This window comes from Narcine bancroftii, chromosome 12, assembly GCF_036971445.1.
Source record: "Narcine bancroftii isolate sNarBan1 chromosome 12, sNarBan1.hap1, whole genome shotgun sequence".
Lineage (NCBI taxonomy): Eukaryota > Metazoa > Chordata > Chondrichthyes > Torpediniformes > Narcinidae > Narcine > Narcine bancroftii.
This window is the reverse complement of record NC_091480.1, coordinates 81693998-81721786: the sequence shown is the minus strand read 5'-3', so window position 1 is coordinate 81721786 and position 27789 is coordinate 81693998. Positions and strand designations below refer to the sequence as shown.

General features: G+C 41.6%; 1 protein-coding gene across 10 annotated transcripts in view; it reads left to right on the top strand.

Moving 5' to 3' along the window:
• Window positions 1-27789, top strand: part of LOC138747703 (zinc finger protein Aiolos-like) — a 139308-nt gene that overhangs the window by 86177 nt on the left and 25342 nt on the right. For all 10 annotated transcript variants that reach the window (XM_069907189.1, XM_069907194.1, XM_069907191.1 and 7 more), the window contains 2 exons: window positions 1602-1769; window positions 16179-16295. In XM_069907189.1, coding sequence (XP_069763290.1) covers window positions 1602-1769; window positions 16179-16295 — 285 coding nt within the window. The remainder of the gene's footprint in view (window positions 1-1601; window positions 1770-16178; window positions 16296-27789) is intronic.

The following is a 27789-nucleotide window of genomic DNA, read 5'->3' as shown; positions in this document are numbered from 1 at the left end:
ATATTTTTTAGGGTACTTTTACTAAAATTTAGTTTAACACAGTTTCACTGCTGGCAAGATAAGGTTTATATGAGCACTGAAGAAAGAGTGAGATATTTGCCTCAATCGGGCCTTTAATTTATGTTCATTAAAGCTTGAAAAAGGCAGAGCCCATGAGAATGTTGCTGTCATTGGATTCTCATGAGTCTGATGAGACACCCCTTCACATCGAGAATAAATAAGAGCAAGGTTCAAGGCTACTTACCACTTAGAATGTAGAACATTACATCAGAATACGGGCCTTTCAGCCCATGATGTTGAGTCAACTTATATAAACCTACACAACAATCTAATCCTTCCCTACCTGACACCCATCACCCTCTATTTTTCTTACATCCATGAATCTTTTGAATATTCCTATTGTACCAGCCTCCATTATCACTACACCTGGCACTCACCACTCTCTGTGTAAAAAGTCACCTCTGACATTATCCCTAACTTTCCTCCACTCACCAATCAATTCACAGATGTTCTCTGGTATTGGCTATTGTAAACCCAGGAAAAAGGTGCTGGCTGCCCGCCCGATCTATCCCTCTCATATTCTTACACATCTCCATTGTCACCTCTCATCCTTCAGTGCTCTAAAGAGAAAAACCCTAGTTCTGTCAATGTTGCTTCTGAAGACATGTTCTCCAATCCAGGAAACATCCTGATAAATCATCCTTCCTGTAATGATACAATTCTCCAAGTGTGGTCTAACCAGAGTTTTGTAGAGCAGCAGCATTACCTCATGGGGTTTGAGCTCAATCCCCTATCTAATGAAGACCTGCACACCATATTCCTTCTTAAACACCCCACCAACTTGTGTAGCAAACTTGAGGGGTCTATAGATTTGACCCCAAGGTCCCTATGTTCCGCCTCACTGTTAAGAATATTGTTATTAATGTAGTTGGCCTTCAAGTTCAACCTTCATAGTTATCCAGATTGCCACTTCTTTGTCTGACTCTGCATCCTGTTACACTATCCATGATGTCTTCAACCTTCGTGTCATCTGCAAACTTACTGACCCACCTCTACTTCTTCGTCCAAGTCATTTGTAAAACTCACATGGAACAGAGGCCCCAGAACATTGTGCCACAATTAACCATATAACCATTTACAGAGCGGTTTTCTGTTGAGAATTTCCCTAAGAACATCTGTTCCCGATGCACCCTCCCAGGTTCTTGTCCTAATCCCATCATTATTGGCCCTTCCTGAAGAAATCACTTTCCCATTTTGTCTACTCCTATCCTTATCCATAGCTTCTGTCCATTGAAGTTAAGCTTGATGCCCTGAAACATAAAAATTCATTTTACAAATGCCCATTCCTATCTTTGAAGCCTAAATAAGTTGGTAGCTCAAGCTTTCACTTGCCATTGAGGCTATAGATTAGGGAAGAGCACTCAGTTGCTTCCACTCAGCAAACCACAGCTTTTATTTTGTAAGTAAGATGTTAATAATAATAGATACTAATGCTTTCATTGCTTTCTGCAATAATCTCCCCAAAGCACTCTATGAGTTTGTATGTAAAACGGGAGAACTTATTAAATCATGAATAATAATTTTACATTTTGTTTTTCCAGGTGAGCGTCCATTTCACTGTAATCAGTGCGGAGCATCCTTTACTCAGAAAGGAAATCTCCTGCGCCACATAAAACTTCATACTGGTGAAAAACCCTTCAAATGTCACCTTTGTAATTATGCGTGTCGACGCAGAGATGCATTGTCAGGTCACCTGCGCACACATTCCAGTAAGTCAATCTGTACATTCAATTACTTAGTGTCATCAAAAATCTTCATATTGTTTCAGATCAGCTTCCAAGAAGTATGAGTAAAGGTCATGATTTGCATGCAAGCTTTGATTGAGGAAATAGGCCGGAAGCAGAATCGAACAATTTCATGTCAATAAAATTATAGTTAAAAGGAGAAAGGTAAAGTGTAATAGCCAGTAAGTTTCAATAACTTTTGTGATGACATCAATAACTGGCCCCAGCATGCTAATATAAATTATTTATCCACAGCAAAGTAGGGATCTTCGAAAGGATGACAAAAGCTGTGAGGTCAAAACTTCAAACTGTATAGTTTATCATTTCTGTTATTGGCACAAAGTTGTGCTTTGCTGGAATGATCCAGTCATGTGTGGTTGATGGCTGGTGCAAGCACCACTCATTTTTCAAAGATGACCTTGCCAAGAGCAGTTTAAAGGTACTACCTCTTTGAAATTAATAATTACCAGTGAAAAATACCAAGTTCAAGTTTATTATCATCCAATTGGTCCTCAGTGCCAAAATATGCAATCACACAACCAGACATACAGTCAAACAATACATATGCAGTACTTATCTACATATATGAGTAAATAAATATTGTTAAATAAATAGTAGAGTCTCGGAGGGTTTGTATGAGCAGTTCATTCAGTTGTTCATCATTCAGCCTTACGGGTTTTCTCAGAGGACACTTTTCATTCTCAATAAAAACACTCAGTTCACCAATTTCAGGGCTTTTACATTCCACATTATGATTATTCTTGAAAACCTGCACAATTGCACATTCTGGAAATCTGATTATATCTCCTCACATTTGACATTTATTTCATTTGTTTGAAATTAGGAGTACTTGTCTTGGTTTAGCAATTTAATTTGCAGTTATTTTCCAATTTGCATTTTCTCTAATGTTTCTGTCTGCTTCCTGGGAACCTCTCAGGGATGCTCTCTTGAATGAGAAATCTAAGCTTCTCCATTCTCTAGCTCAGCCGATGTAATATTAGGAATCTCTGCACCTTTACATATGATTCCTTTTCTCCGCCTTTGCACTGGTGACCAGAACTGGATTGTCACGCACCAACAATTTTGGCTTTTCCTTCACTATCCCGCTTAAACAAACGTTTTGTTGCTTTGCTCTTTGCCTCCCTACATTGACCATGACCATGTTCAGTGGTAAATATACGAAAACTTTCCATTTTTGCTTGTTTCATCTTCAGAGGTGGTCCAGAAGGATTTGTCAATTTGTCTTGATCTGTAATACTTTATTTCTTCACTTGTATTTTTGTATTTTGCACACCTTTGGCAACTTGTTCTGTCATTTTAAACAACCTTTTTGTCTAGTTTGATATTGTTCATAAGTGTTGTCAATTGGCATTAAATTTGAAACAGTAGTGGTTCCAACACTATTTCTTAGGTTATGTGGCTTGGTTCAACTCTTCAAAGCACTTTTAAAAAATATTTGTTACTTTGTACCAAGCAGTTATCCATTTTGTCACCACATTCATTTGCTTGTCGTGGACATCACTGACAAGGCCAGCATTTATTGCCCATTCATAGTTGGCCATGAGGATGATGAGCTGTTGTCTTGAAGCAAATCAGTTTATTTAGTGAAGAAACCACCCTAGAGTTGCTAGAAAAGGAGTTCCACCTTATTACCTTAATCCAGATATGATTTGGATAATGGGTGTCCATTCTGATATACATCTGGATAGTGTAGTTTGAAGAAACCTTGCTGAATAGCTGCAGTGAACTTGGTGGATGCTCCAAGCTACAGTTTTCAATGGAAGAAGAAATATTTAAGATTTATCCTGGATCCTCATTTTGATTTATAAGCTTTTCAATGAAACTTCAAAAGAAATTTGACCAAATTGTCTTGGAAGTGACTCATGAGACATCCTGTGGAGCTGGATTTGGTATAGTTGATGATAATACTTTTTTGTTTCCATCAACTCTGTCCCTAAAACTGCAGCTCCCAACTGGTTGTGCACCACACCCTTTCTATTTCCATATTAACCATATAACTATATAACCATTTACGGAGTGGAAACAGGCCATGTTGGCCTTTCGACGCTCTAATCCCCTCTACACCAGATGATTGACCTAATCACTCCTCACAGCTCACCTTTGATATTGTTTACAGAACTTTGGTCTGTCCCCTCTGGTCACTTACTCAGGTGCCAGACCCTAACAGGATTGTTATCCCACATCTATCAGCATGTTCTCAACCCCATCCCCCACAGCACCAATTACCATAATACCATTAGTTTTAAGATAATCATGGAAAAGGATAGGTTTCGTCCTTGGTGTGGATTGGGACAGATTGGTTTCTGGCAGACGTATGCTTGGTAAGTGGAGAGCCTTCAAAGGAAATTTTGTGAGTACAGAGGTTGTATGTCCTTGTCCGAACTAAAGGTAACACTACAGGTATAGGGAACCTTGATATTAAGGCCCTGATTAAGAAGAAGAAGGTGCATAGCTGCAGCAAGGACTTCATTCCCTGGAATGGAGAGAGGGGGAGATTTGACATAAGCGGGAACTTCACACAGATTGTGGAGAGAGTGTGGAACGAGTGGCCAGTGGAAGTGGTGGGTGTAGATTTCAGCATTTAAGAGAAATTTGGATAGGTGTATGGATGAGAGGGGGTGGAGGGCTATGGTTCTGGGAAAGGTCTATGGGACTAGGTGCAATAAATACTTAGGCAGGAACTTAATAGGCTAAAGGCCCTGTTTCTGACTGTAGTGTTCACCCATCCTTCACCCAGTCTTGGTCCCATGTGGCAAAAAGAAAAATGTGATTTTTGTAGTGGTGGGGGGGGGGGGGGGGTGGAGGGCGCACATGAGCAATACTTGAGTGAACTAATATTTTGCTGCCAATATATTTAGAAATAATAATTGGAAAATATTGGGATGGGATGGACAAATCGGTAGAAACTGATAGTTTTCATGTAAATTTTAAAAATGCAGGTGCTTTTTCCAGCAAAGTACAAAATAAGTTGCTTTATTATTGATTTGCACATGTTCATTTGTTTCTTAGTATTTTCACATGCTTTGGACTTCGATGCATTTTTAAAATGTAGTTTAAATGTTTGTGACTATTAGTGCCATTTATAATAATTCATTCTCCATAGTAGCTGCAACAGTGTGAGCCAAGGTGCAAAGCTTTACTGACCCGCAGAATCACTCTGGTGTGTGGATTGCCATAGGATTGGAAAGCTGCTGGGCTGATATGTACCTTGACAGCAGCTGAGAGCCACTACATGAAGATGATTCACAGTTGGAACAAGGGGAGGCACTTAAGATCAGGATTTAAGGAGTTCAGGGTAAACATGTTTCCACAAACTGCTTAAATTACGAATGACAAGGTACATTAAATAAGGCAATAAACCGATGCTTGTCAGGTTCTGACACTGATGTCACTAGGAGGGTGCGGACCGCACCGGGTGACACCAAAATGACTGTCTATAAAATCTTTGTGCAGTGTTCCAGCAGAAATTTATTATTTTTTATCAAAATATCCCTGTAGTTAGTTATAACAACAAAAACATTTTTCTGAAGCCCATCTTACATGCATTAATATACCTACAAGGCTAAAACTCTCTGCTAATTTACTTTTTAAACCTTCTAATGCGCTTCGGTCAGAGTCCTCCCCCACCCTCCACCACTCAGCGCTGCCAGTGCTACCCTGGACATACAAGGAACACACATCTGTTTCTTCTACACTCAGTACACTCGACCATGGTTGGGGGGGGGGTGGGTGGTTAACACCATGAGTAACCGCACCGGGTGACACCAACCCTAGTGATGCCACTGGGTTCTGAGAGTCTAATTAGTGGGCTGGGAGTGTAGAAAATGGAATGAATTGAGGAGTACAGATAAGATCATTATGAGGGATCTTTTCTCCTTGGCAGAGAGGCTAAAAACCAGCAGACATGGTAGAAGAGGATATGATGTTGAGGCTTTATAAAGCACTGGTTTCAGATTTCAAATTTATTGTTAGAGTACATACATGACATAATGTACAACCCTGAGATTCTTTTTCTGCTGGCGAAGCAGAATTACTAATTATTGGAGTGCAAGAAAACTGTACCTCGTACACCAAGTGAGGTGAGGCATTTACGAAAGGCTATGCTTTCATATGGAGAAGGTTCAGAGAAGAATTACAAGAATGATACCTGGAATTTAGGGATTAGTATATGATGAATGTTTGACACCTCTTGGACTGTACTCCTTGGAGTTCAGAAGAATGTGGGCGGACCTCATAGAAGCATTTTGAATGTTGAAAAGCCTGGACAAAGTAGTTGTAGTTGTGACAAAGTTGTTTTCCATAGTAGGGGACAAGGACAAGAGGACATAACTTCAGGATTGAAGGGCACCCATTTAAAACAGATGTGGAGGAACTTCCTTAGCCAGAGAGGAGTGAACCACTGGAATTTGCTGTCACGAGCGGCTATGGAGGCCAGGTTATCTGTGTATTTAAGGCAGAGATTGATAGATATCTGAATAATCAGGGTATCAAAGTTTATGGGGAGAAGGCAGGGGAGTGGGTGTGAGTGGGAGAATAGATCAGCTCGATATCCGATATCTACGGCCTTATTGTCTAAAACCCTCATTACATTTAAAATGTACTTGGATCTGTACTTGAAGAACTATACACAAGTTATCAAAATAGCTGGAATCAGGGCATTTTTAACGGCCATAGGCAAATTTCTGTGAGCCATCAGGCCTTTGGCGTATAAAATTGCTAGGATATTCCTATATCGAGCCATGTTTCTTTGATATATAACCCCCTTTTACATTCTACAGGATCGCCAAATCACCACAATTCCCATATCCATCATATTTCTGTCTTATTCTGCATAGATAATAGCCATATAGCCATATCATGGATACAGAAGAATTATAAAACCAACTTGGTTATGGGAACATTACAGGAATGTTGCAGATAGAGTAAAATCATAAGGAATTCACTCATCTGTTGCATTTCTTTGATATCATGTTGCTTTCAAACCAATTAAATAGTTTTACATAACTATTAATGGAAAGAATGTTATCACACCAACTGAAAGTTGTTTGAAGTGGGAGTACTGAGCTGAGTACATTTGCAAGAGACTGCACAGTATCGTTTTCAGCGCTGCATTCTTGAGTGGGCATAGGGGCATGAACTGGAGGAGAAGCGATAATTGAGGGGGAAGATATTTGACCACAAGTTGTGTGCTTGTGGTTAATGTAAGACAGGAGACAACCGGTTGCTACTGAAGTGGAATGGTTAAGGAGGAAAGGTCCTTGAGGCAGTATTTCTGAGAGAGGGTCTGCTCATCAAGGCAAGGACGGTGAACAGTACGCATTGAAGCTTCACTGCATAAAACCTGTTTTAAAAGCCCCAGAAGCTAGATAAATGCTTGAAGGAAAAAGGTCTCACATATCCATTTTTTGGATCTGGGTGCCTCCAGCATGGGCAGCATTTATTGATAATGATAATATTGTCATTCACATTGTACATATGTAGTAAAACAGTACTTATAAAGAAAAACTACAATATGTAGTAAACTAAATGAATTAAATAAAAAGGCAATAAATACATAAGATAGATAATAAATGTTCACAGTAATTGTCGTGCAAAAAAGTGACTTGCAATAGTGCAGAGAGTCCATGATTAGTATACCAAGGGGAAGTTCAGAAGTTTGACGACTATTGTAAAGTCACTGTTCTTGAACCTAGGCTTCTGTACCTTCTAACCAAAGGTAGCAGTGAGAAGAGGTTGAGACCAATGTGATGGGGGTGATGGGGGTCCCTTCATGATGTTGGCTGCCTTCTGAGGCAATGACTCACATAGATGTCTGCAATGGATGGGAGGTCAGAGCCTGTGATGGACCTGGCAATGCATTACTGACCTTCGCCAATTTAACTTTACTGGTCAAAGTGAAGGTTAACGTTAGACGTGTGTGGGAGTTTGGCTGTTCCTTTTGTCGAAATCGTTCCTCATTATCTCCCTTTGGACCTTCTTGTAATTTCATATTCTTGTTTCTGATTCTTTGACATACTGACACGTCAAACTACTCAGCCTTGTGATCTATTGTATCAATACTGCTCAATTTAATATATCCTCTAAGTCACTGTGATCTTTTCTGATCCAGTGATAACTTTTCCAACTCTTTGCCCTCATACCCTGTCAAGTATTAGAGATGTAAAAGTAAAATGCTAGAGAAATTCAGCTGGTCAGGTGTGTACTTTATATAGCAGAGATAAAGATACATGACCAACATTTCGGGCTTGAACCCTTCATTAAAATGTGGGCAGGTGCCCAAACAAAATGGTAGATGGGGGGAGAGATAGGGGGAGGAACATGGTCTCACAAGCAGGAGGTAATAGGTGGATAATGGAGAGAGGGCACCCCAGCAAACAGGGGGAGGGGGGAGAGGGATAGTTCTGGTAATGGAGAGAGAAAGGGGTAGAGAACTAGGGGAAAGATGACAAAGGAAAGGGGAAGGGAGGGAACATGGAGAGTATTAGAGACAAAGCAGGTTTCATAATTTCCTGTCCCTGTTGCTGACAACCTCTCAGTTCAGCAATTTATAGCCGTGCTGTTATTGATTCTATCACTTCAAGTGCACATTGGAAAGTTTCACATTGTCACCTACATTATACAAGCACATACTGTAAAGTGTGGGAGATTCACAATATAGCTGAAAATCAAAAAGAAACCATACAATTATCTCATCCTACGCTACTTAAGTAACAATATTTTCCTCCTTTTTGATCCCTGCATAACATCAAGTTTCCTGACCTGCCCTTCAGCTGCTGTTACCGGGTGGCAAGAATAGAATGCGTAGATGTTTTCTTCTGGGAAAGGTTTCCATCTTCAAGAAATGGGCTTGGCTCAGGAGCCAGTGATACGCTGTATTACATACTCCATTTATGATTATAACGAATACATTACATATTTTCGAAAAAGCAGCAAGAAAATACAATAAAGGTGCACAACACATTTACTGTTTCTCTCTGGGACACATTTCAGTTTTAGATTTTACCTATCTTAATCAAATTCAGAAATGCCCAGCTGGTGCTTTGCCACGCTCTATCCTAACCTTGCCCTTAATGCCTCCACTCATTACCGGCTCTTGGACTGTATTTGTTGGACTATAGAAGGATGAGGAGGGACCTCATAGAGGCATTTCGAGTGCTGAAAGACCTGAATAGAGTAGCTGTGGCAAGGATGTTTCCCATGGGAGAGGAGTCTAGGACAAGAGGGCATAACTTCAGGATAAAAGGGCATCAATTTAAAACAGAAATGTGGAAAAATTTATTTTGTCAGAGGGTTGTGAGTCTGCAGTTGTAGAAGTGAGGTCGTGGAGTGTATCTTAAGGCAGTGATTGACAGGTATTTGATTAGTCAGGGCATCAAGGGGTTACAGAAGAAAGCTGAGGAGTGGGGCTGAGTGGGAGGATGGATCAGCACATGATTAGAATGGCGGAGCATGCTCGATGGCCTGCTGGGCCTACTTCTGCTGCTATATCTTAAGATCTTATTACGCTGACTGCCACAGTAGTGACATTATAACAGTTGAAATTAATCTGCTGTTTAGTCTGCAGGCATCTTTTGATCTGTAGCCACCAATGCTTCACTGCTCCTCATTGAAAATTACACTTGAATGAGGCAGGTAGGTGTTCCACTTTTAAAAGTTTTATTTTAAAAGTTTGGAGACAAATGTTTTGAAGAGTATTGCACTGATGTCTGCAAGGAGGCTATCGGTGGATTTGACTAGTGTCAAACGTGGGAGGTTTGTAGAGTGAAGCTGCATGTCTCCTTGGTGTTAAAGCAGGAACTTTGGCAGCCCTACATAGGCTGTGAGCTCTTTGCTGCCATTAAGTACAACATCTGTTGTCTGCAGACCTGCACAGTCATATCTGCATTAGGACATTGCATCATCTAGATTCAGAACCAGTTGGAGTTGCTGAGATAAAGAGGTTCTAACAACCACTCTTTCAACACAGATCAATAATCCTTTAGGTTCAACCACAACCACATCCCCAAACTAACCCATTCCTCACCTCATCTTCCAAACCCTACCTCACCCCACCTTTACCCTCCCTTCACCCTGTTCAGCCCTATTAAACCGCAGGCCCACCTCCAACCTCACCCACCACAATCCCACCCTACGTAACCCCAACTGCAACACACCCCATTTACACTTTTCTAACAGTTGCACCCTACCTTGCTTCATGCCCACCCCACCCACCACACCTTATCTCCAGCCCACTTCACTCCCCTACATTCTCACCCAATACCTGAAATACATTAAAAAATTCCCCCATATGTCACTATTTGAATTAAGGAAGGCACATTTAGCAGTGGTCACCCTGCCTGAATTTGCACCCAAAATGCTTGGTTCAAGATGGGTACTTTGGAGAATGAGCAAGGACATGTTGAGAAGGATGTAAGAAGCAGTGATGTTATGGATCAAGGAGACCTAGAGAAGGAAGTTGGAACTTTGGAATATAAAGATGAGGGTGGGAAAACCTAAAGTGATTTGCTTATTGTTGTCAAGAGTTGAGATTATTGGTGGAAGAAGGCAGGAAGGTGAGCATGTTGGAGGCAGTGGGGGAACAGGGGGTTGGAGACATGCAGAGTAGAGATATTGAGACAGGGAAAGTGCTGGCAGCAGAGAGGAAGATGAAGGTGTTAGTGGGATATGTGTAGGGTGCAGGGAGGAAGGTGAAATTGCTGGAGCAGGATTAAATTGAGACTGTTGTTACAGACAGCGAAGGAGGTGAGATAATGGGAGGAAAGTGAGGGTGCAGAAGGAATGTCAAGCATGTGGGTGGGAGTCAAGGATGTTGACAGAGGAAGGGAGAATTGATAAAGCAGGGAAGGAAAGTGAATTTGTACTTAAGTCTTTTGTAGCTGTGTTAAGAGATATACAGGGAACTGAGGATTTTGGAGACCAGGAGACTGGGAAGCAAGATCAAGGACATTCGTGAGAGAGCATGGCAATCTCTTGAGGCAGGGAAATGGAATGTTTTTTGAGTTGGAAATAAGCAATGGATGCAGATCACTACATCACAATACTGTTAGATGCCTTGTAGATGATAGAAAAACTCTAGAGAGTCTGAAGGTAAGGTTCTCATCATAGACTTCACAATACTGGTTACAGTATTTATGTGGTTAGTCCAGTTAGATTTCTGATCCAAGGAGACATCCATCCTGAGATATAGATGGTGAGTTATTCACCAATGACATTGAATGTCAAAGACAAGTGGTTTTGTCCCCTTACCAGTCCATGCCTCACTGTCACCTTCATCTTCCCACCTGCAGACCCTACAGATTGCTTCACTATATAAGGAGTTACAACTGAAGCTGAACCAATCATCTCTTGAAAACTGCTCGCTGTCTGGAAATTCTTCTGTATCAGTAAAGATACGATTTAAAAGCTGATTCATAGTATGCTATAGGGTCAGGTTATAGGATTTGTACGTCTGTCCATAAATGGCATCCATAGAAGGTGAAGTGGGAATGGGGTGATGTGTTGAGATGTGATGATTCCCTTTGTCCCCTGAAGGAATGCAGCTGGACTGCGCTCTAAGGCAGCATTCCCAACAAACTGTCACGTTTAAGGTTATCATTCGAAAAGCCAGTGGTTCTTTTCATCACCCTGCTGTTGATGGAGTTTCTTACAGACAGTCTTGTAAAGTTCCTGCCCTGAGAGCAGACAAGCTGCAAGCAGTCCACACCAGCTTTCCATTTTTAAAGCTGCACTGAATTAGACACTGCTATTTTAGAACTTCCTATCATTTTTTTTATTAAGGCAGCCAAGTGGGACTGCAACCATTTGCGTAAACTTAAAACCTGGGTCAATCAGTACCAGTTTTGCATCTCCCAAGGGCTGTTATGTATGGGTGGAAGCGAGGGGATGTCCTGCAAGATCCCAGCAATAATCAGTAATCATATTAAGGATACATTTGTATTTGTAATAATAGTAAGCTTATTGTCATATACATTGGACAATGTACAACTGCACTGACATTCTTATTTGTCTACTAAGCTATCTAAAAGCAATCGCATTTAAATTTATCTTCAGAGCCCTGGCATGTCCTATGTTTAATTTAAAGTCATTTGCTTTTCACATATGTTGAGAAGATCAAAGCAAGGCAAAGTAGTGAGTTTGTGGCCAGATCAGATATATTCCGTTACTTGTGGATTGTGAAAATTCTCTTCACTTAGCAGTAAGCATGTTGTCGTTTTAGGAGAGCTTGTTTTTGCAGGGGAAGGGTAAAATGAGAAAGTCGTTGGTTATTTGCTGCTTATAGCATCAGTACCAGCTTTCCTGCACATCAATTCACACACCCATTTTAAAGGCTGAGAATCCTGTGGTGAGATCTCATTTTTTTTGACTCTCCAAACCCATTTCAATTCCCCATCCCATTCCCTTGCCAACATGTCTGTCTCATGCACTGCCAGACTGAGACCACCTGCAAATTGGAAGCAGCATACTTCATATTCTGTCTGGACACCTTCCAACTGGATGGTATTATCAGTGACTTCTCCAATTTTGATTAGCAACTCCCCCCCATCCATATTTCTCCTTTACTCTAGTTCTGCCTTTCTCTCTTTCCTTTTCCCCTTGTCTCCTTTCCTCCAGTTCTGTATTCACAGTGCCACCCCCTCCCCTGATCAATTCTTGCCTATCCTCTCCTGCCCTCCTATCTACTCTATGTCCAATCATTGGGCAACATTTTTTTTCCCAAAGGTATTGCTTCCTGAAAGAGAATTGGGGATTATGATAGAAAACTTCAAGTTGAAAACAAAGATATTTCAGATTTTCAGTATCAGGTAGAAAGTTGGAGAAACATTAAATGAACTTTTATTGAATTTAGCCTGTTTAATCAAATAATGACGCTGACACATTTCATTAGTTCAACTGACCTAAAAATGATTTGCTACTGATTTTCGTTTGTACTCAGCATCTGATGCCTCTTGTGTCAGTGTGCAACAATAGGCGGCCAGCATTGATGGATTCCAGTTACCTCGATGCTACTTTTTCATGGTCACAATGTCCTGGTGAAATCTTTCACCGTGTTCTTCACTGTCTGCACCAAGATCAGCAGGGAAGAAGTTCAAGAACAAATGCAGAAAATAAATTTTCAGTGGCATTTTACACTTCATGGTTTTGTATGCTTGAAGCATGTTGTCAATCAGCTGGATGTAGTTTGGTGCTCTGTAGTTGCCAAGAAAATTCTCAACAACATCTTTAAATGCCTTCCAAGCATGCCCATACCTAAGACAACATTTGCATAGCAGCTGCACTGAGTCCAGACATGCTTGAACTGACCAAAACAGCTTTTTTTGTCCGTCATTTACTAGAAGACTTAAAATATGACAGGAAATCATAAAAATAGGATATATCTAAAAATTGGTACGTGATAGGAAATTTTTAAGGTGATTTTAGTGATCAACAGCCCAAAATCCATAAAATACACCCAAAAGTGTTCAGGAAGAAAAATCTTTGTTGTCCAGTGTTATCACCTCTGCTCCTCCCACTGCTCTTTCTTCCCTTCTCACTAGCCTTTTAATTCAGGTGACTGCCTGCTTTTTACTCTAACTGTACCTTGAAGAAGGACTTAGTGTCAAAACGTCAGATATCTTACCTCCCATGGACACTGTGAGACCTGCTGAGTTCCTCCAGTATTTCTGTGTTTTTACTATAATCACACCATTGTGTTTCACTCCTTAATTTAATAAAGCACTTGTCAGGTTTGCGATGCAGAGATCCAACCCAATCACAGCCACCCTGAAAATAAACAGAATCTGATGCCCAACCTGACAATCACCTTTGGAAACCTGCCGTGGGCATTCAGCACTGTTCACTTTACCCAGCATTTCAGCGCCCCCTGATGGCCCAGCAAAATTGACTTATTAAAAAAAAAGTGTTGGTCAAGACATAGCTTGGCTCATCTGACACAAGCCTGAGAACTTGCATTTTTTAAAATCAACATAGACATATAACATATGCCATGTGGCTTCCATCGAGTTTGGATGGGGGAGCTGGGATACTCTGCATTTGCTTGGATGAATCCAGCTCTAACAACACCAAAGAAGATCAGCACCATTCAGGATGAGGAAAGCTGCTTCATTAGCATTCATATAATTGGAAAGAAAGAATAGTAGGCACTAGTTGTAGGCTGTAACCTGGCTTGGAAATATATGGACATTCCCTTGTCTTAATCCTGGAATTTTCTATTCATGAAAGCACCTTCTCTAAAAGGACTGAAGATATAAGTGGGCACTTTGTTACCATCTGAAGAATGGTTGGGATTGGTCTTGCGCTACCTAGATCTTACAAAAAGAAGTTAAAACATTGGCTTAATGGTGGCTAGAACTTTTAATCAATGTAATTGGCTATAGTGTTATGCTGGTGTACCTCCTTCGTTGCCACAGATGAGGAAGAAAAAACAAAAATTCTGAAAGAAATCAGCCAACATCTGTTGAAATATAAGACAGTGCAGAGAGGGCATTATGTGCTTGTGTACCCTCCAGGCAGTCTCCAGTCTCTTCGTTGGGCTGGATTATGTTCAAGCCAGACTCTTTCATTCTGATACTGCTGATGCAGAAGAATAAAAAGCTTTTTGTTTTAAGTCAACCCTATTAAGTGAGTATGAGCACATGCAGACCGTTTAAAACCACAGGGCTCTAAAACACTGAAGCGTGCAAGCTGGGCAACATTCACTTTGAACATGTAAATTTAGTCAGAGCATGAGCTGATATCAGGATTTGACCCAAGGATGGTTTGATCTGATAGCCCTTCTCTCTGCTTCTATAACTTCCTGACAAAATGGGTCTTTTAAGATAAGATAGATCTGAAAACTGATTTCCTAGGTAGTGTGATCCAGAGCATTTACTTAGTTTCATCAAAATACTGATGCCCTGGCTTTCATTTGAATTCACCAGGGACTGTGAAAACACAAGGCCTCAGTAACATGGAACTTTAAAGAGGCAAGGCGGCATTTCAAACTTACTTTGGATGATGATCTGATGTTATAGATAAACAATATCCACAAAGTATGCCATGTAAAATCAAAAAGTGAGGCTAAAAATTATTTTGCTTAGCACCGTGTTTTTGAATGCAATCAAGAGGGATTTAGTCAAAATTTCAAGTGCTAATCATGATTAGAAAGCTACAATTTAAAAAAAATGCTGGAGAAACTCAGCAAGTCAAGTTATATAGCAAATATAAAGATAAATAACCAACGTTTCGGGTTTGAGCCCTTTATCTTTGCTTATATACTGTTTGACCTGCTGAGTGTCAGATTTTCAGATTTCAGATTTATTGTTAAAGTACATAAATGACATCAAGTACAACCCTGAGATTCTTTTTCTTTCTGGCGAGGCAGATTTACCACTACTTGTAGTGCAAAAAAATAAACCGTACACAGCGTAAGCATGCAAACAAACCAAGAACTGTAAACAGTTAACAAATGTAAATGAACTGACTGTGCAATACAGAGAAAACAAAAGAAAATCAATAAAGTGCACAAGTAAGAGTCCTTAAATGCACTAAAGGAAGATTGATCTTCACTCCCACTGTGATCTGAGATCTTTCTAATCATCCTCTTGCTCCACAATGGTGGAGCAGGGGATGAAAGCCTTTGGGAGGGTAAAGTATACAAGGTTGCTTCCATCAAGGTTCAATTTCAAGGCCAGACTTTTTGTAAAAAGGGCAATAAAAACCCCAAACTTGCACTCACTGCAGTTGTGGATCTTGGGCCTGAATGGAATGTTACAACACAGTGCCTGATAACATTTAGGTAATACCAGGGAAAGAGAGGTAAAGTATAACGACGAAGTTGAGTTATAGGTTAACCTACTGAGCCAGCTCAAGGAAATTAATTCTTCAAGAGAAGGAAAAGCAGCTGAAGTGTGGGGAGTGGAAGACTTACAGCTTGGAAATGGTCTATATCTTCACCTTTGCCAACTGCATTTATTTACTCTCCATTTTCTGCAACTGAGAGAGACTTGAGCAGCACATCATGATACCGTCACCATTGCTTCCTGATTGGGACATGTATCATCATACTTGCCTTTCCCATTGCAACCTGCGCCGGATTATAGATGCCAAGCTCAGCATAGTTACAGGATCCCCATGGTACATCCTTGATTCTTCAACATCAGAGGCAAGCAAACAGTCAAATTTGAATGGTACATCTAAATTTTTGTCCCCACACTGTTTTTATTGGTGCACAAGGGAGCCTATCCAGTTGTTATCCTGCTGACGCTATTTATTCAGAATGATTTTCTTCGGTAAGTGACCAAGAGTTAAAAACATTGCTAGAATGGCTCCCAGCTCACATACGTTTGCTGTGTATTCCTGTGAGATGTCTCACAATTTGCATTTTCTCCTTTGCAGTTGACAAACCATACAAGTGTAGCTTCTGTGGGAGGAGTTATAAACAACGCAGCTCTCTCGAGGAGCACAAGGATCGTTGCCACAGTTACCTGCAGGGCATGGGTCTCTGTACTCTGGGTGAGATATATATACTTTTGTATTTTCATATTGTGCTTGTAATTTTTATTCAGATGTCAGGCAAACAGTATTGAATAAACCATGCATTTGTTTTCCTTCTCTATACCAATGCATTAAAGAAATTCTTCTTGAGTAGATCCTGAAGGTCAAGAATGACTTGCTTTCATTGCAGTGAGAGACAGGGTACTCCTGATATTTCTGTTGAGCTTGAGTATGCTCCAAACAAATGAACTCGAAGTTCTCGAGAAAAGACTCAGATCCAACTTCAGTAATGTCAAAGTGGTCTTCTTGCTGTCTGCCACAGAAAGGTCTTCCTCAACTGTCCAGAATTTGCTTCCTGAATTACGTTGTTGACTCCATCCATCTTCAAGTACAATGAGCATTATCATTTGGGGCAGAGATGGAGAACCAATTTCAAACATGACTGCAGAAAGTTGTCTCTATTTTCTGGCCAAGGGAGTATTCATGGTCGGTTCTGAATTGCCTTTGCAAAAGATGATGGTGAGCCATCTTCTTGAGATGCTTCAGTCTTTCTAGGGTAGGTACTCCATACCATGATATTAAGGAACAACAGCGAAAGCATGGCAATGTAATTCCAAGACAGGAGGAAGTGTGCTCAGGACAGGACTTGCCTTGCAGTTGATGACGTTCCTGTGCTTGTACTTCTTGGGGTGGAGGTTGTGGGTTTGGGAGATGCTGTCAGACCAGCCTTGGAGTGTAATTGCAGAGCATTTGTGAGGAATTCAAGCTCTCATATGTTTGGAAATAATAAATTGCACTGATGTTCCTTTAGAACTGGTGTTCTGTACAAATAGCAAAGGCTCCTCCCTGCAAGTTCATGGTTGGCAATAAAAACTTTTGTTTAGGTCAGTGCTTCAATACAGTGAGCTGGATTGATGGTTTTATTCCTAAACATAACTCTGCGCAAGTTTGGAGGAGTTGTCTTGGATCCTCAAAATGTAATTACAAGTATTCTCCAACTTGTGGCCTATGTCCATCCATGCGAGGTTTTGGTTGGTGCATGTGCGCAGTGGGTTTACATGTTGGAGTTCGGCTGGGTTTACATGTGTGAGAGTTAAGGGCACGACTTCAATATTGTCAGAGTGCCTAACTCTCGTGCATGCACCAATCGAACTTTAATATGTGAACCCATCGTGCATGCACCAACCAAAGTTTTATGCACGAGCACAGGAATCAAGGTGGCCACGCCCAGCTGACAGATCATGGGACGCTATTAAAAAAGGTAAGCATGGACCAAAATGTGGAAAGATTCGCCAAGGTTGATCAACAAATTCAGGAAGCTTTAAGTTGTTATCGTCAAATCTACGACGAAAAATAGATTTGATTAAAAAGTTTGCTTTAAAACTTCAGAACTCCACACACACATTTCTGACTTAGATCCATTTTAAGATATGGCCGATCCATCAGTCGATGAGTACCGATACACCTTTCAGGGCATTCTGCAGTTTTTCTAGAGAGGGTTGGTTCCTTATTGCCGTCTGCTAGCTCATGTCGAACATTATTACCTGTAGAGTTCAGCCCCAGGCTGTGATCTTCCACCTGCACCATGGTGACATAGAGAAAGGTGCACTCATGGGATAGAAAAAGTCAGTATTCAGTGATGGAACCTAATGCTGTCAGGGATAATTTAATTGCCTGAAAATTCTTCCAGGACCCACTCATGGTTTCTGTGCTGTGTGGGGAGATGAGGGGAAATGATTGGATGCTCTTGCATCACTCATCTTTGGCATTCACATGCCAAGGTCCCACACCAAGAGCATACTTGGAACTTCCAGTCAACGCTTTGAATGCAGTGAAATCAGTAGCAGTTGATTGTGGAAGACTGCTATACTGAACATGTCAGGTGATCAATTTCTGCTTAGGGCAGGTATCCCTTGGTATGAATGCTGCAAGGTAGTTACCAATGACTTCTTATGGTGTCGTAGAATCATAGATCCATATAATACAGAAATGGACTCTTCAGCTCATTGAGTTCACACTGGACATCGGCACCCATATTCACCAATTCTATACAAATTCAATTTTTATTCTCCCATATTCTGGTCAACATTCCCTAGCTACTACCCTTCACTTGCATGCTAGTGCCAATTAACAAACTAATCTGTGGCCTTTGGAATGTGAGAGGAAACTGAAGTACTCAGAGGAAGCCCAGTAGTGACAGGAAGAAAATGCAAACCCTATTCACACAGCAGCAGAGGTCAGGACTGAATCCGAGTCTCTGGGGCAACAAAGCAGTGGCCCTTCCAGCGACATCACTGTGCTGCCCACCTGTGAGCTCAAGCTTAACCTTCTCATGGGTTCATTTAAGGTCTAACTCAGTAAACTGGGCCACTGAAGCTAAGAGGCCGTATACATGATGGAACCAAGTATGGCATGCAGCACCTGTCACCCTACAACTCAGGCCACTCCTTGTGTGTTAAGTCCCTTGTTGTTCCAGGTAACCTTTCATAGTACAAGCAATAATCCACTCACGTTGTGGCAAGTTTGTGCAAGATATCTAACAGAGAAAGAACTCTGGTACAATATGGACATGGATATAAGAAAGAAGGGGGTTATGGATGTGAGGTAGGGAAAAACTGGATTGTTCTGGAATAGGTCAGCACAACATTGTGGGCTGAAGGGACCGTACTGTGCATGAATGTGCTATATTCTATGTAAAGTTTCCTTGAGAGATACATTTCTGAGAGGGACTGAGCTGCCTATACTTATGTGGGCATATTGGGATGGGCTCTGCTTCCACACCATGTGACAAAAAAAACAAAGCAAGACAGATATTTCAGAAAAGCAATCAATTCAAAACTCTTTTTATGCTTTCCCTCTCCTGCACCATTTTGTTCCCTCAAATGCAGCTTCCTCCAGAGCTTGACTATTGCTCCACTTCTCTTTCCCTCTGCACCAGGCTCCACTGTCTTGCTCAATGAAACTATCCTTCCATCCTACAATCCCATGACTGCCAGTCCTACATCCTTGGTTATGTAAAAAATGAATCACATCCTGCACAGTTTTCAAAGACCATCAGTGCTTTTCAAAGCCCTCCCATTAACTGTATGCACTCCCTTTACACCTTGCTCTTGCATGGATTAAACTCTATTTGCCATTTCTCTGCCCAGATCTGTCACTGATCTATATTCTATTGCATTCCAGCAACTTTAGTATCACCTGAAGACTTACTAGCCCTCTCAACCTACTTTTTTTTCCAAGTCATTCATATAAATCACAAATAGCAGAGGTCCCACCACTAATCCTTGCAGAGCATCACAAATCATCGGCTTCCATTAACAATCTTCCACCACTATCCTTTGTCTTCTCTGGTCCAGCCTGTTCCGTATCCAAACTATCAATTCACCGTGGATCCCATGCATTTGTACCTTCTGGATCAGCTGAACATGAGAGACGTTGTCAAATACCTCATTAAAGCAACATTCACTGCCCTACCTCCATCAACCAGCATGATTAGCGTGGCAGTTAGCGCAACTCCGTTACAGCACCAGCGACTTGAGTTTGAATCCGACACGGTCCATAAGGATTTTGTATGTTCTCCCCATGTTGGTGTGGAATTCCTCTGGGCACTCTGGTTTCCTCCCACCATTTAAAATGTACCAGGGTTGTAGGTCAATTGGGTGTAAATGGGGGGCACGGTCTAAATTTATATTTAAATTTGAAATTCTGTTTGCCTTTATTATTTCATGTTGTAACAAAAGATAACTTCTTTGTTATTTATTGATTTGAGCACAAGGGCACCCAGGTTTCTCTGAGCACTAATATCTTTCATTTTCTCAGGTTAAAAAAAATCCTCTGCTTTTTTTACATTTTCCTACCCAAGTGGATGACCCATGCTGTCTCATTCACTGCTCATCACTGAACCTAACTAAAATTCTCTGAAGTATTTCTACACTTCCTCACAACCCACACAACATCCAAGTGAGTTTCATTTGGAAACTTGGAGATGTTAAAGTATTCAGACAGTAAAGGAACTGCTCACACTAACCATCCGAGCCTTCCATAGTTATGAACCAATATTTAATTATTTATTTGTATATGTGAATATTTTTCCTGCAAACAGTATGCATTGTTTGTCTGTATGTGTTATATCTGGTTGAGTGCCTGCGTTGTTTGCATCAAGGACCAGAGAATGCTGTTTCATCAGGTTGTACTTTTGCAATCGTATGATAATAAACTTGACTTGAATGCCGAAAAGCAAATTAACCCAGGAAATGCAGGGAATCGTCAGCAGGTCAGACATCATAAATTACACCTGATCCAAATCATTGTGTTATAATTTGTAATTGGCTGGCCCAGTACCAATCTCTTAGCTCCCCATTACTCACAGCCTCCAACACAAAATGTCCTGTTTATTCCTTTTTCAATTCCATTTGTTCACCAGTTCTCAATTCATTGACTTCTGCTCAGTGTTAGCGCCATCGTACTAAAAAGCGAATGATCAAACTCAAGAATTCGGTACATTCATTACAGGAAAGATGTGGAAGCTATCGAGATTTACCAGGATGTGGCCTGGAATGGAAAATATGTCTTATAAGGCAAAGTTAGGGCTTTTCTCTTTGGGGCAAAAAAGAATGAGGAGTAACTTGAGGTCTTCAAGTTTATGAGAGGCGTAGGTAAGGTAGATAGCCAGCATCTTTTTCCCAGAACATATGTACAAAGTGAAGGAAGGAAAGTTGAGCAGAGACACCAGGGGTATGTTTTTTACACAGAGTTGTGGGTGCCTGGAATGCATTGCCAGGGGTGGCAGTAGAGGCTGAAACAATAGCGACATTTGACTGTTAGGGCACACGGAAGAAAGAAAAATAGGGGGTTATGAGTTAGGGAGGAATTAGTCTTTTTTTGATAGGATCAGCACCACCTCGTGGGCTGAAGGACCTGTTCTGTGCTGTAATGTTCCATGTTCTATGTACTCTTTTTATCTCTTTGCATCTGAATTCTCATTGGCAGGCCCCAATGGCATGGGATCGACAACGTCACTTCCTTCTTACTGACCATCAACACAGCTTATTTTCTGCTTAATTCCCTCTCCACTCACAGATGCGTAGCCAAGTTCACCTCCTATGCAATCTATAAATTCACTGAGAGCACTCTATTTCCCATAAATGGAGCAAAGTTGCCATTCACACTCAGGTTGATTTGTTTGGCCTTTTCAGCACCTGAGGAAATGGCCAGCAACTGGTTGGACTGAGTCGAAGCCACTGAAGTCTGATCAGTCACCGAAACTCAGTAAAAAATTATTCTGGGGAATGTTTTGATAATCTGTTAAATTTTTAGAGATGTAAAATCATTTGTATCTATTTTAAAATAATGGAAGAAAGCACTCAATTCAAGAAATTCTGCTGAGGGCAAACACCAAAACAAAAGATGGTATTTCCCAGCAGGGAAAGTGGGAATTTCTCTAGCAAGACTAGGAAATGAGCAAAATAGATAGTAGCTAAGCTCTTCAGCGCTTGACGTCCTGCTTTGCGGAAACTGCCAAAATGTTTGGCCTGGAAGTCAGCCTGAAGAAAACTGAGGTCCTCCATCAGCCAGCTCCCCACCATGACTACCAGCCCCCCCACATCTCCATCGGGCACACAAAACTCAAAACGGTCAACCAGTTTACCTATCTCGGCTGCACCATTTCATCAGATGCAAGGATCGACAATGAGATAGACAACAGACTCGCCAAGGCAAATAGCGCCTTTGGAAGACTACACAAAAGAGTCTGGAAAAACAACCAACTGAAAAACCTCACAAAGATAAGCGTATACAGAGCCGTTGTCATACCCACACTCCTGTTCGGCTCCGAATCATGTGTCCTCTACCGGCACCACCTACGGCTCCTAGAACGCTTCCACCAGCGTTGTCTCCGCTCCATCCTCAACATCCATTGGAGCGCTCACACCCCTAACGTCGAGGTACTCGAGATGGCAGAGGTCGACAGCATCGAGTCCACGCTGCTGAAGATCCAGCTGCGCTGGATGGGTCACGTCTCCAGAATGGAGGACCATCGCCTTCCCAAGATCGTATTATATGGCGTGCTCTCCACTGGCCACCGTGACAGAGGTGCACCAAAGAAAAGGTACAAGGACTGCCTAAAGAAATCTCTTGGTGCCTGCCACATTGACCACCGCCAGTGGGCTGATAACGCCTCAAACCGTGCATCTTGGCGCCTCACAGTTTGGCGGGCAGCAGCCTCCTTTGAAGAAGACCGCAGAGCCCACCTCTCTGACAAAAGGCAAAGGAGGAAAAACCCAACACCCAACCCCAACCAACCAATTTTCCCTTGCAACCGCTGCAATCGTGTCTGCCTGTCCCGCATCGGACTGGTCAGCCACAAACGAGCCTGCAGCTGACGTGGACTTTTTACCCCCTCCATAAATCTTCGTCCGCGAAGCCAAGCCAAAGAAATAGATAGTAGCAGTCAGTTAGCCAGCCAGCTCTTCATTCACCCAGGCGTTGTCATACATCACTTCTAGATTGATACATTTCATAAATTAAAGCATCTGAAAACAGTGAAATAGTGCAATTCTTTCAAAATATGAAATTCCAAGAGACAGAAAACAACCATTTCCTATAGAAATTGTCACGTCCTGAAATCAGAAAGTTAATTTTATGTAATTATTATCAGAGGATTCCAGCTTCTTCAGATAGTGATCATTGTTAATCAGATAGGCAGTTGTGATTACAAAATAATCTACCTCTGTACATATCCCTCCATCGCAAGCCAACCACATTACACGTCTAGCAGGAAATGAGCATTTTGCTTTTCTTCTACTTGCTCTGGGTGATTTAATCTGGTGTTTTTCACCAGTCTACATCTGACAAATCTGGACTCAAAGTAATTATGTTTGTGGCATGGTTCAAAATATGACAATCCAGTAATTACTTGCGAAGGGGCATTGAATCCTTCCCTAAATAACAGGGTAATCTCTGCAAATTTCTTCACGGATCATTTCCCCACCACTTGCTGTTTTTATTACAGATTTCTGGCATCTGCATTTTATTGTCCATCAATAAATTACGAGTTATTCATGTGTGGATGGACAGGTATTTTAAATTTAAATTTATACATATAGCATAGTAACAGGCCCTTTTGGCCCATGAGCCCGTGCCACCCAATTAACTTAAAACCCGCGAAAGGTTTCAAATGGTGAGAGGAAACTGAGCAACTGGAGGAAACCCACGAAGACATGGGGAAAGCGTACACACTTCTTACAGACAGCATGGGATTTGAACCCTGGTCCCGATCACTGGCACTGCAACAGCATTGCGCTAACCATGCTGCTCTCAAAGAAGCAGAGTCCTTCCTACAATATAGAAGCCCTTGGTTTGAACTGCAGGCATGGTACAGGAGTGGAACAGAGATGGTGAAGGGCTTTCATATTGCCACATTGCCAGTGAATGGCACTTCTCAAGTTGCTGCCTCACTGCAGCTTAGCAGCTGTGGGTAGGCACCTGGTCAAACCTACACAAAGATGAAGTGGACGCAGGAAGAGGGCCAGTGTCCACATTCTATGAGGCTGCTCCACCATTCAATAAGATCGGGAGTGATCCTGGGTTTCATTCTGTTCATCTTTTCAAATCCTCTATCCTCTGAGGCACACACTTCTGCTATTATATTTTCAGTACCCTCAGTGTTGGAGCAGAGGAGGTTAATCAGTAGCAGAAGGATCCAGTAGTCTATATTAATTACCAATGTCGTCTAATGCTTTATTAATATTGTAGCTGTTGTTGATTGTCATTGCCACTTATATAATGCTCCTACCTATCCGTTAGCTTGCATGCTGCACCAGTTAACAGTTCTGCAATCAATACACTGTACCATTACCACATTTGATCTTTATCTAAGCACCAACAGATACTTATAATCACTTTGTTTTTGGTTTACACCACAGGTCATTTTTTAATAATTAAATGTAGACTTAAAGCATTTTGGCCCACGAGTCCTTCCTGCTCAATTTACATTCCTTTAACCCCCCAGTACATTTAGAAAGTTGAAAAGAAACTAGAGCCCCTGGAGAAAACCCACGCAGACTTGGGGAGAACATACAAACACCTTACAGACAGCGTGGCCGACCTTACAGAACCTGTCCATTCCTGATCGCTAGCACTGTAAAGGAATTGCGCTAACCGCTACGTCATCCATGCTGTCCTTACACCAACCATGCTGCCCTCATAGGTAAAGATTCCAGAGTATCTGTCCATGGTGAAACAGGTCAAACCTTCCATTCTCCCTGGAGGTTCCAGAGGAACAGGAGATAAGCAGATTTTACAAAGAAATGCAGGGATAAACCTGGAAACCACAGACCATCAGTTTAATCTTAGTTGAGAGTATTGCTAACAACTTATAATCCAGAACAAAATATTATTTTGGACAAGTATAAATCAATAAAGGGAAGACTGCAGAGATCTATTAAAGGCAAGTCATACATAGAGAACAATTGAGTTTTTAATGGAGTAACCAAGAGAGCAGATGAGGCAGTGTGCTTAATGATTAACATCACAATGCTGGAGAAATTCAGTGGGTCAAACAGTGCACTCTATATAGCCCTTCATCAAGATACCTTTATCTTTGCTATATAAAATACACTGTTTGACCCGCTGAGTTTCTAGTCATGAAGCATATCAAGGCTCAGCTGCAGTTTGTGTACCATCCCAACTGATCTACAGATGATGCCATTGCCACCATGCTCCACGTAGCCCTCACCCACCTGGAAAATAAAGATTCCTATGTTCAAATGCTCTTAATAGTTCAGCTTAGCATTCAACACAATCACACCACACCAGCTGATTAGGAGGTTGAACCTGTTGGACCTAAACACCTTTCTCTGTAACTGGATCCTTGACTTCCTGGCTGGAAGACCTCAGACAGTCAAGAGCACCAAACTCCTTGGTCCCCCAACACCAGATTCATTGTCAAGAAGGCTCAGCAATGCCTTTACTTCCTGCGGAGGTTGAGGAAAGTTCAGCTTCCTCTCTCCACCCTCACTACATTCTACAGGGGATGCATTGAGAGCATCCTATGTAACTGCATCACTGCCTGGTTCGGAAACTACACCATCCCAGAATGCGTCCCTGCAGCGGATAGTAAAGACTGCTGAGGGATTATTAGGATCTCTCGATCTCTCTCTCTCTCTCTCTCTCTCTCTCTCTCTCTCTCTCTCTCTCTCTCTCTGCCATGATGGGCATTTGTAATGGCCGTTGTTTGCATAATGCAATAAACATCGCAAAGGACTCCACACACCCCTCCTGCAATCTGTTCTCCCTCCTGCCATCGGGAAGAGGCACCAAAGCATTTGGGCCATCATGACCAGATTACGAGAAAGCTTTTCCCCCCCCAAGCCATGAGGCTTCTGAACTCTGGAGACACAGGGCTAGCATATGTAACATGATAGTTATTATGTGATAGCTATTTGTAAAAATGTTTCTGTTGTAATTTATCCACGTAAATAACCAGCTCCATGGTCCGGACAAACGCTATCTCGTTTTCACTGTACACTGCAAGGTTTATGGTATGATGACAAATAAACGTGACTTGAAGCAGTGAGTTGTGGTGAATAGATCTGTTAGACTGGAAGAACACATAGCGGGGATGTTTCCTGCAGGTCAGTGATAGGTCCAGAGCACTTCTTGATACCATGGACTTAGACCATCCACCATTTTCCAATCTGGATGTATGATAAGTAGTGAAGAAACCAACAATGGATTGAAAAAGACAGGCTTATGACACATGCGATTTAAAACCAAGAAGTCCACAGTTCATCAGAACAATTAGACCACAAGGAATAAGAGCAGAAATAGACTTTTCAGTCCATCAAGTCTGCCCCGCCATTCAATCATGAGCTGATGTATTTTCCCATTTATCGCCACTGCCTGGTTTTCTGCCCATAACCTTTGGTGCCCTGGCAATCAAGAACCTATCTAACTCTGCCTTAAATACATCCAATTGCCTGGCCTCCACAAATGCATGTGGCAAAGAAAATCCACAAATTTGCCACTCTCTGGCTGAAGAAATTCCTTCTCATCTCTGTTCTCAGTGGCTGGCCTTCAATCCAGAAATTTAAAAAAATATTTTTTAGACAAGCCCGTGCCACAACCAATTGGCCTACAACCCCCAGTACGCTTTGAATGGTGGGAGGAAACCAGAGCCCCTGGGGAAAACACACGAAGACACAGGAAGAACCTACAAACTCTTTACAGACAGAGCAAGTTTCAAATCCCAGACCCAATCGTTGGTGCTTTAACAGCATTATGCTAACCATGCTATGGTTGTGCCCTCTTGTTTTAAACTCTCCCACCATGGGAAACAATCTTTCTACATCTACTCTGTCCATGACTTCCAACATTTGATAAAAGAAATTAGGGCAATTAGGGGAAACAATGTAACAGAAATAATGCTAGTCTGAGAGAAGGTGAGAACAAAAACCAGTGGGTATCCGTGCATAACCGAGGTAGGAAACAGGATGGGTAGAAACAGAAAATGAGAGCAGGAGTCAGCTGCTCAGCCCACAGAGCCTGTTCCCCTGTTCATGGCTGATCATCCAAATTCAGTCCCTCGTTCCGCTTCCTCACCACATCCCTCGATTTCTTCAGCCATTGGTACATTATATAATTCCATCCTGAATATATTCAATACCACCAATATTTCTCATAATCCAAAAGGAGGTAATTTGGCCCATTGAATCTATGCTAACTCTCAGAGCAATCCTATCAATCCTATTCCCCCATTTAATTCCCTGTTACCCATTCTCTCTCCCATACCTACTCTCTCCCGTGCCTATTTAAACCCTCTCTCTGTCGATTACAAGCAGTGAGGTTACATGAGCTGCCTCCAATTAGCAAGAACTGATAGAGTCTGAAAAATGTTGGACATGCCCACCAATGTATCCACTATTTCAAGGGCCACCTCCTTAAATAGTCAGGAATGCCAACCATTATCAGACTTCAATCCCATCAATTCCCCTGACACCATTTCCTCAATGATAATGGTTTTGACAAAGTGATTTAAAACATTTATAGAAGCACACAGCACAAATTTATGTTGAGCTTCATGTAAAAAGGACTTGACAACTGGATTATTGTGCGTTCAGGTACAAAGCTTAGGAAGTGTGTGAAGAGGTTCAAGCAGGTGCGGCAAAGATTTATTGGAAAGGTCTCAGGAATGAGGGGCTTCAGATATCTCAATAGATAAGAGAAGACTGAGTTACTCGAAGGTGAGAGGGTGGTGATGTGGCAGAGATATTGAAAGTCAGAAGGAAAGGGTTGGGAGTTGATCCAAAAGAAGAGGGCTCAGCTTTAGGGTGATCTGTGAAAGGGCTAGAGGACATGATTTTTTTCCACAGGCAAAATTCACTATCTGTAAGTGTAGAGAAGAGTGGGGTCCAAGACTGAACCCAACACGACCCCTGCCACAGAAAAGGTTTATTTCTGCTATTTCTTTCCTATTTGGCAACTAGCTCTCCATCATGTCATTATTCTGCTTGAA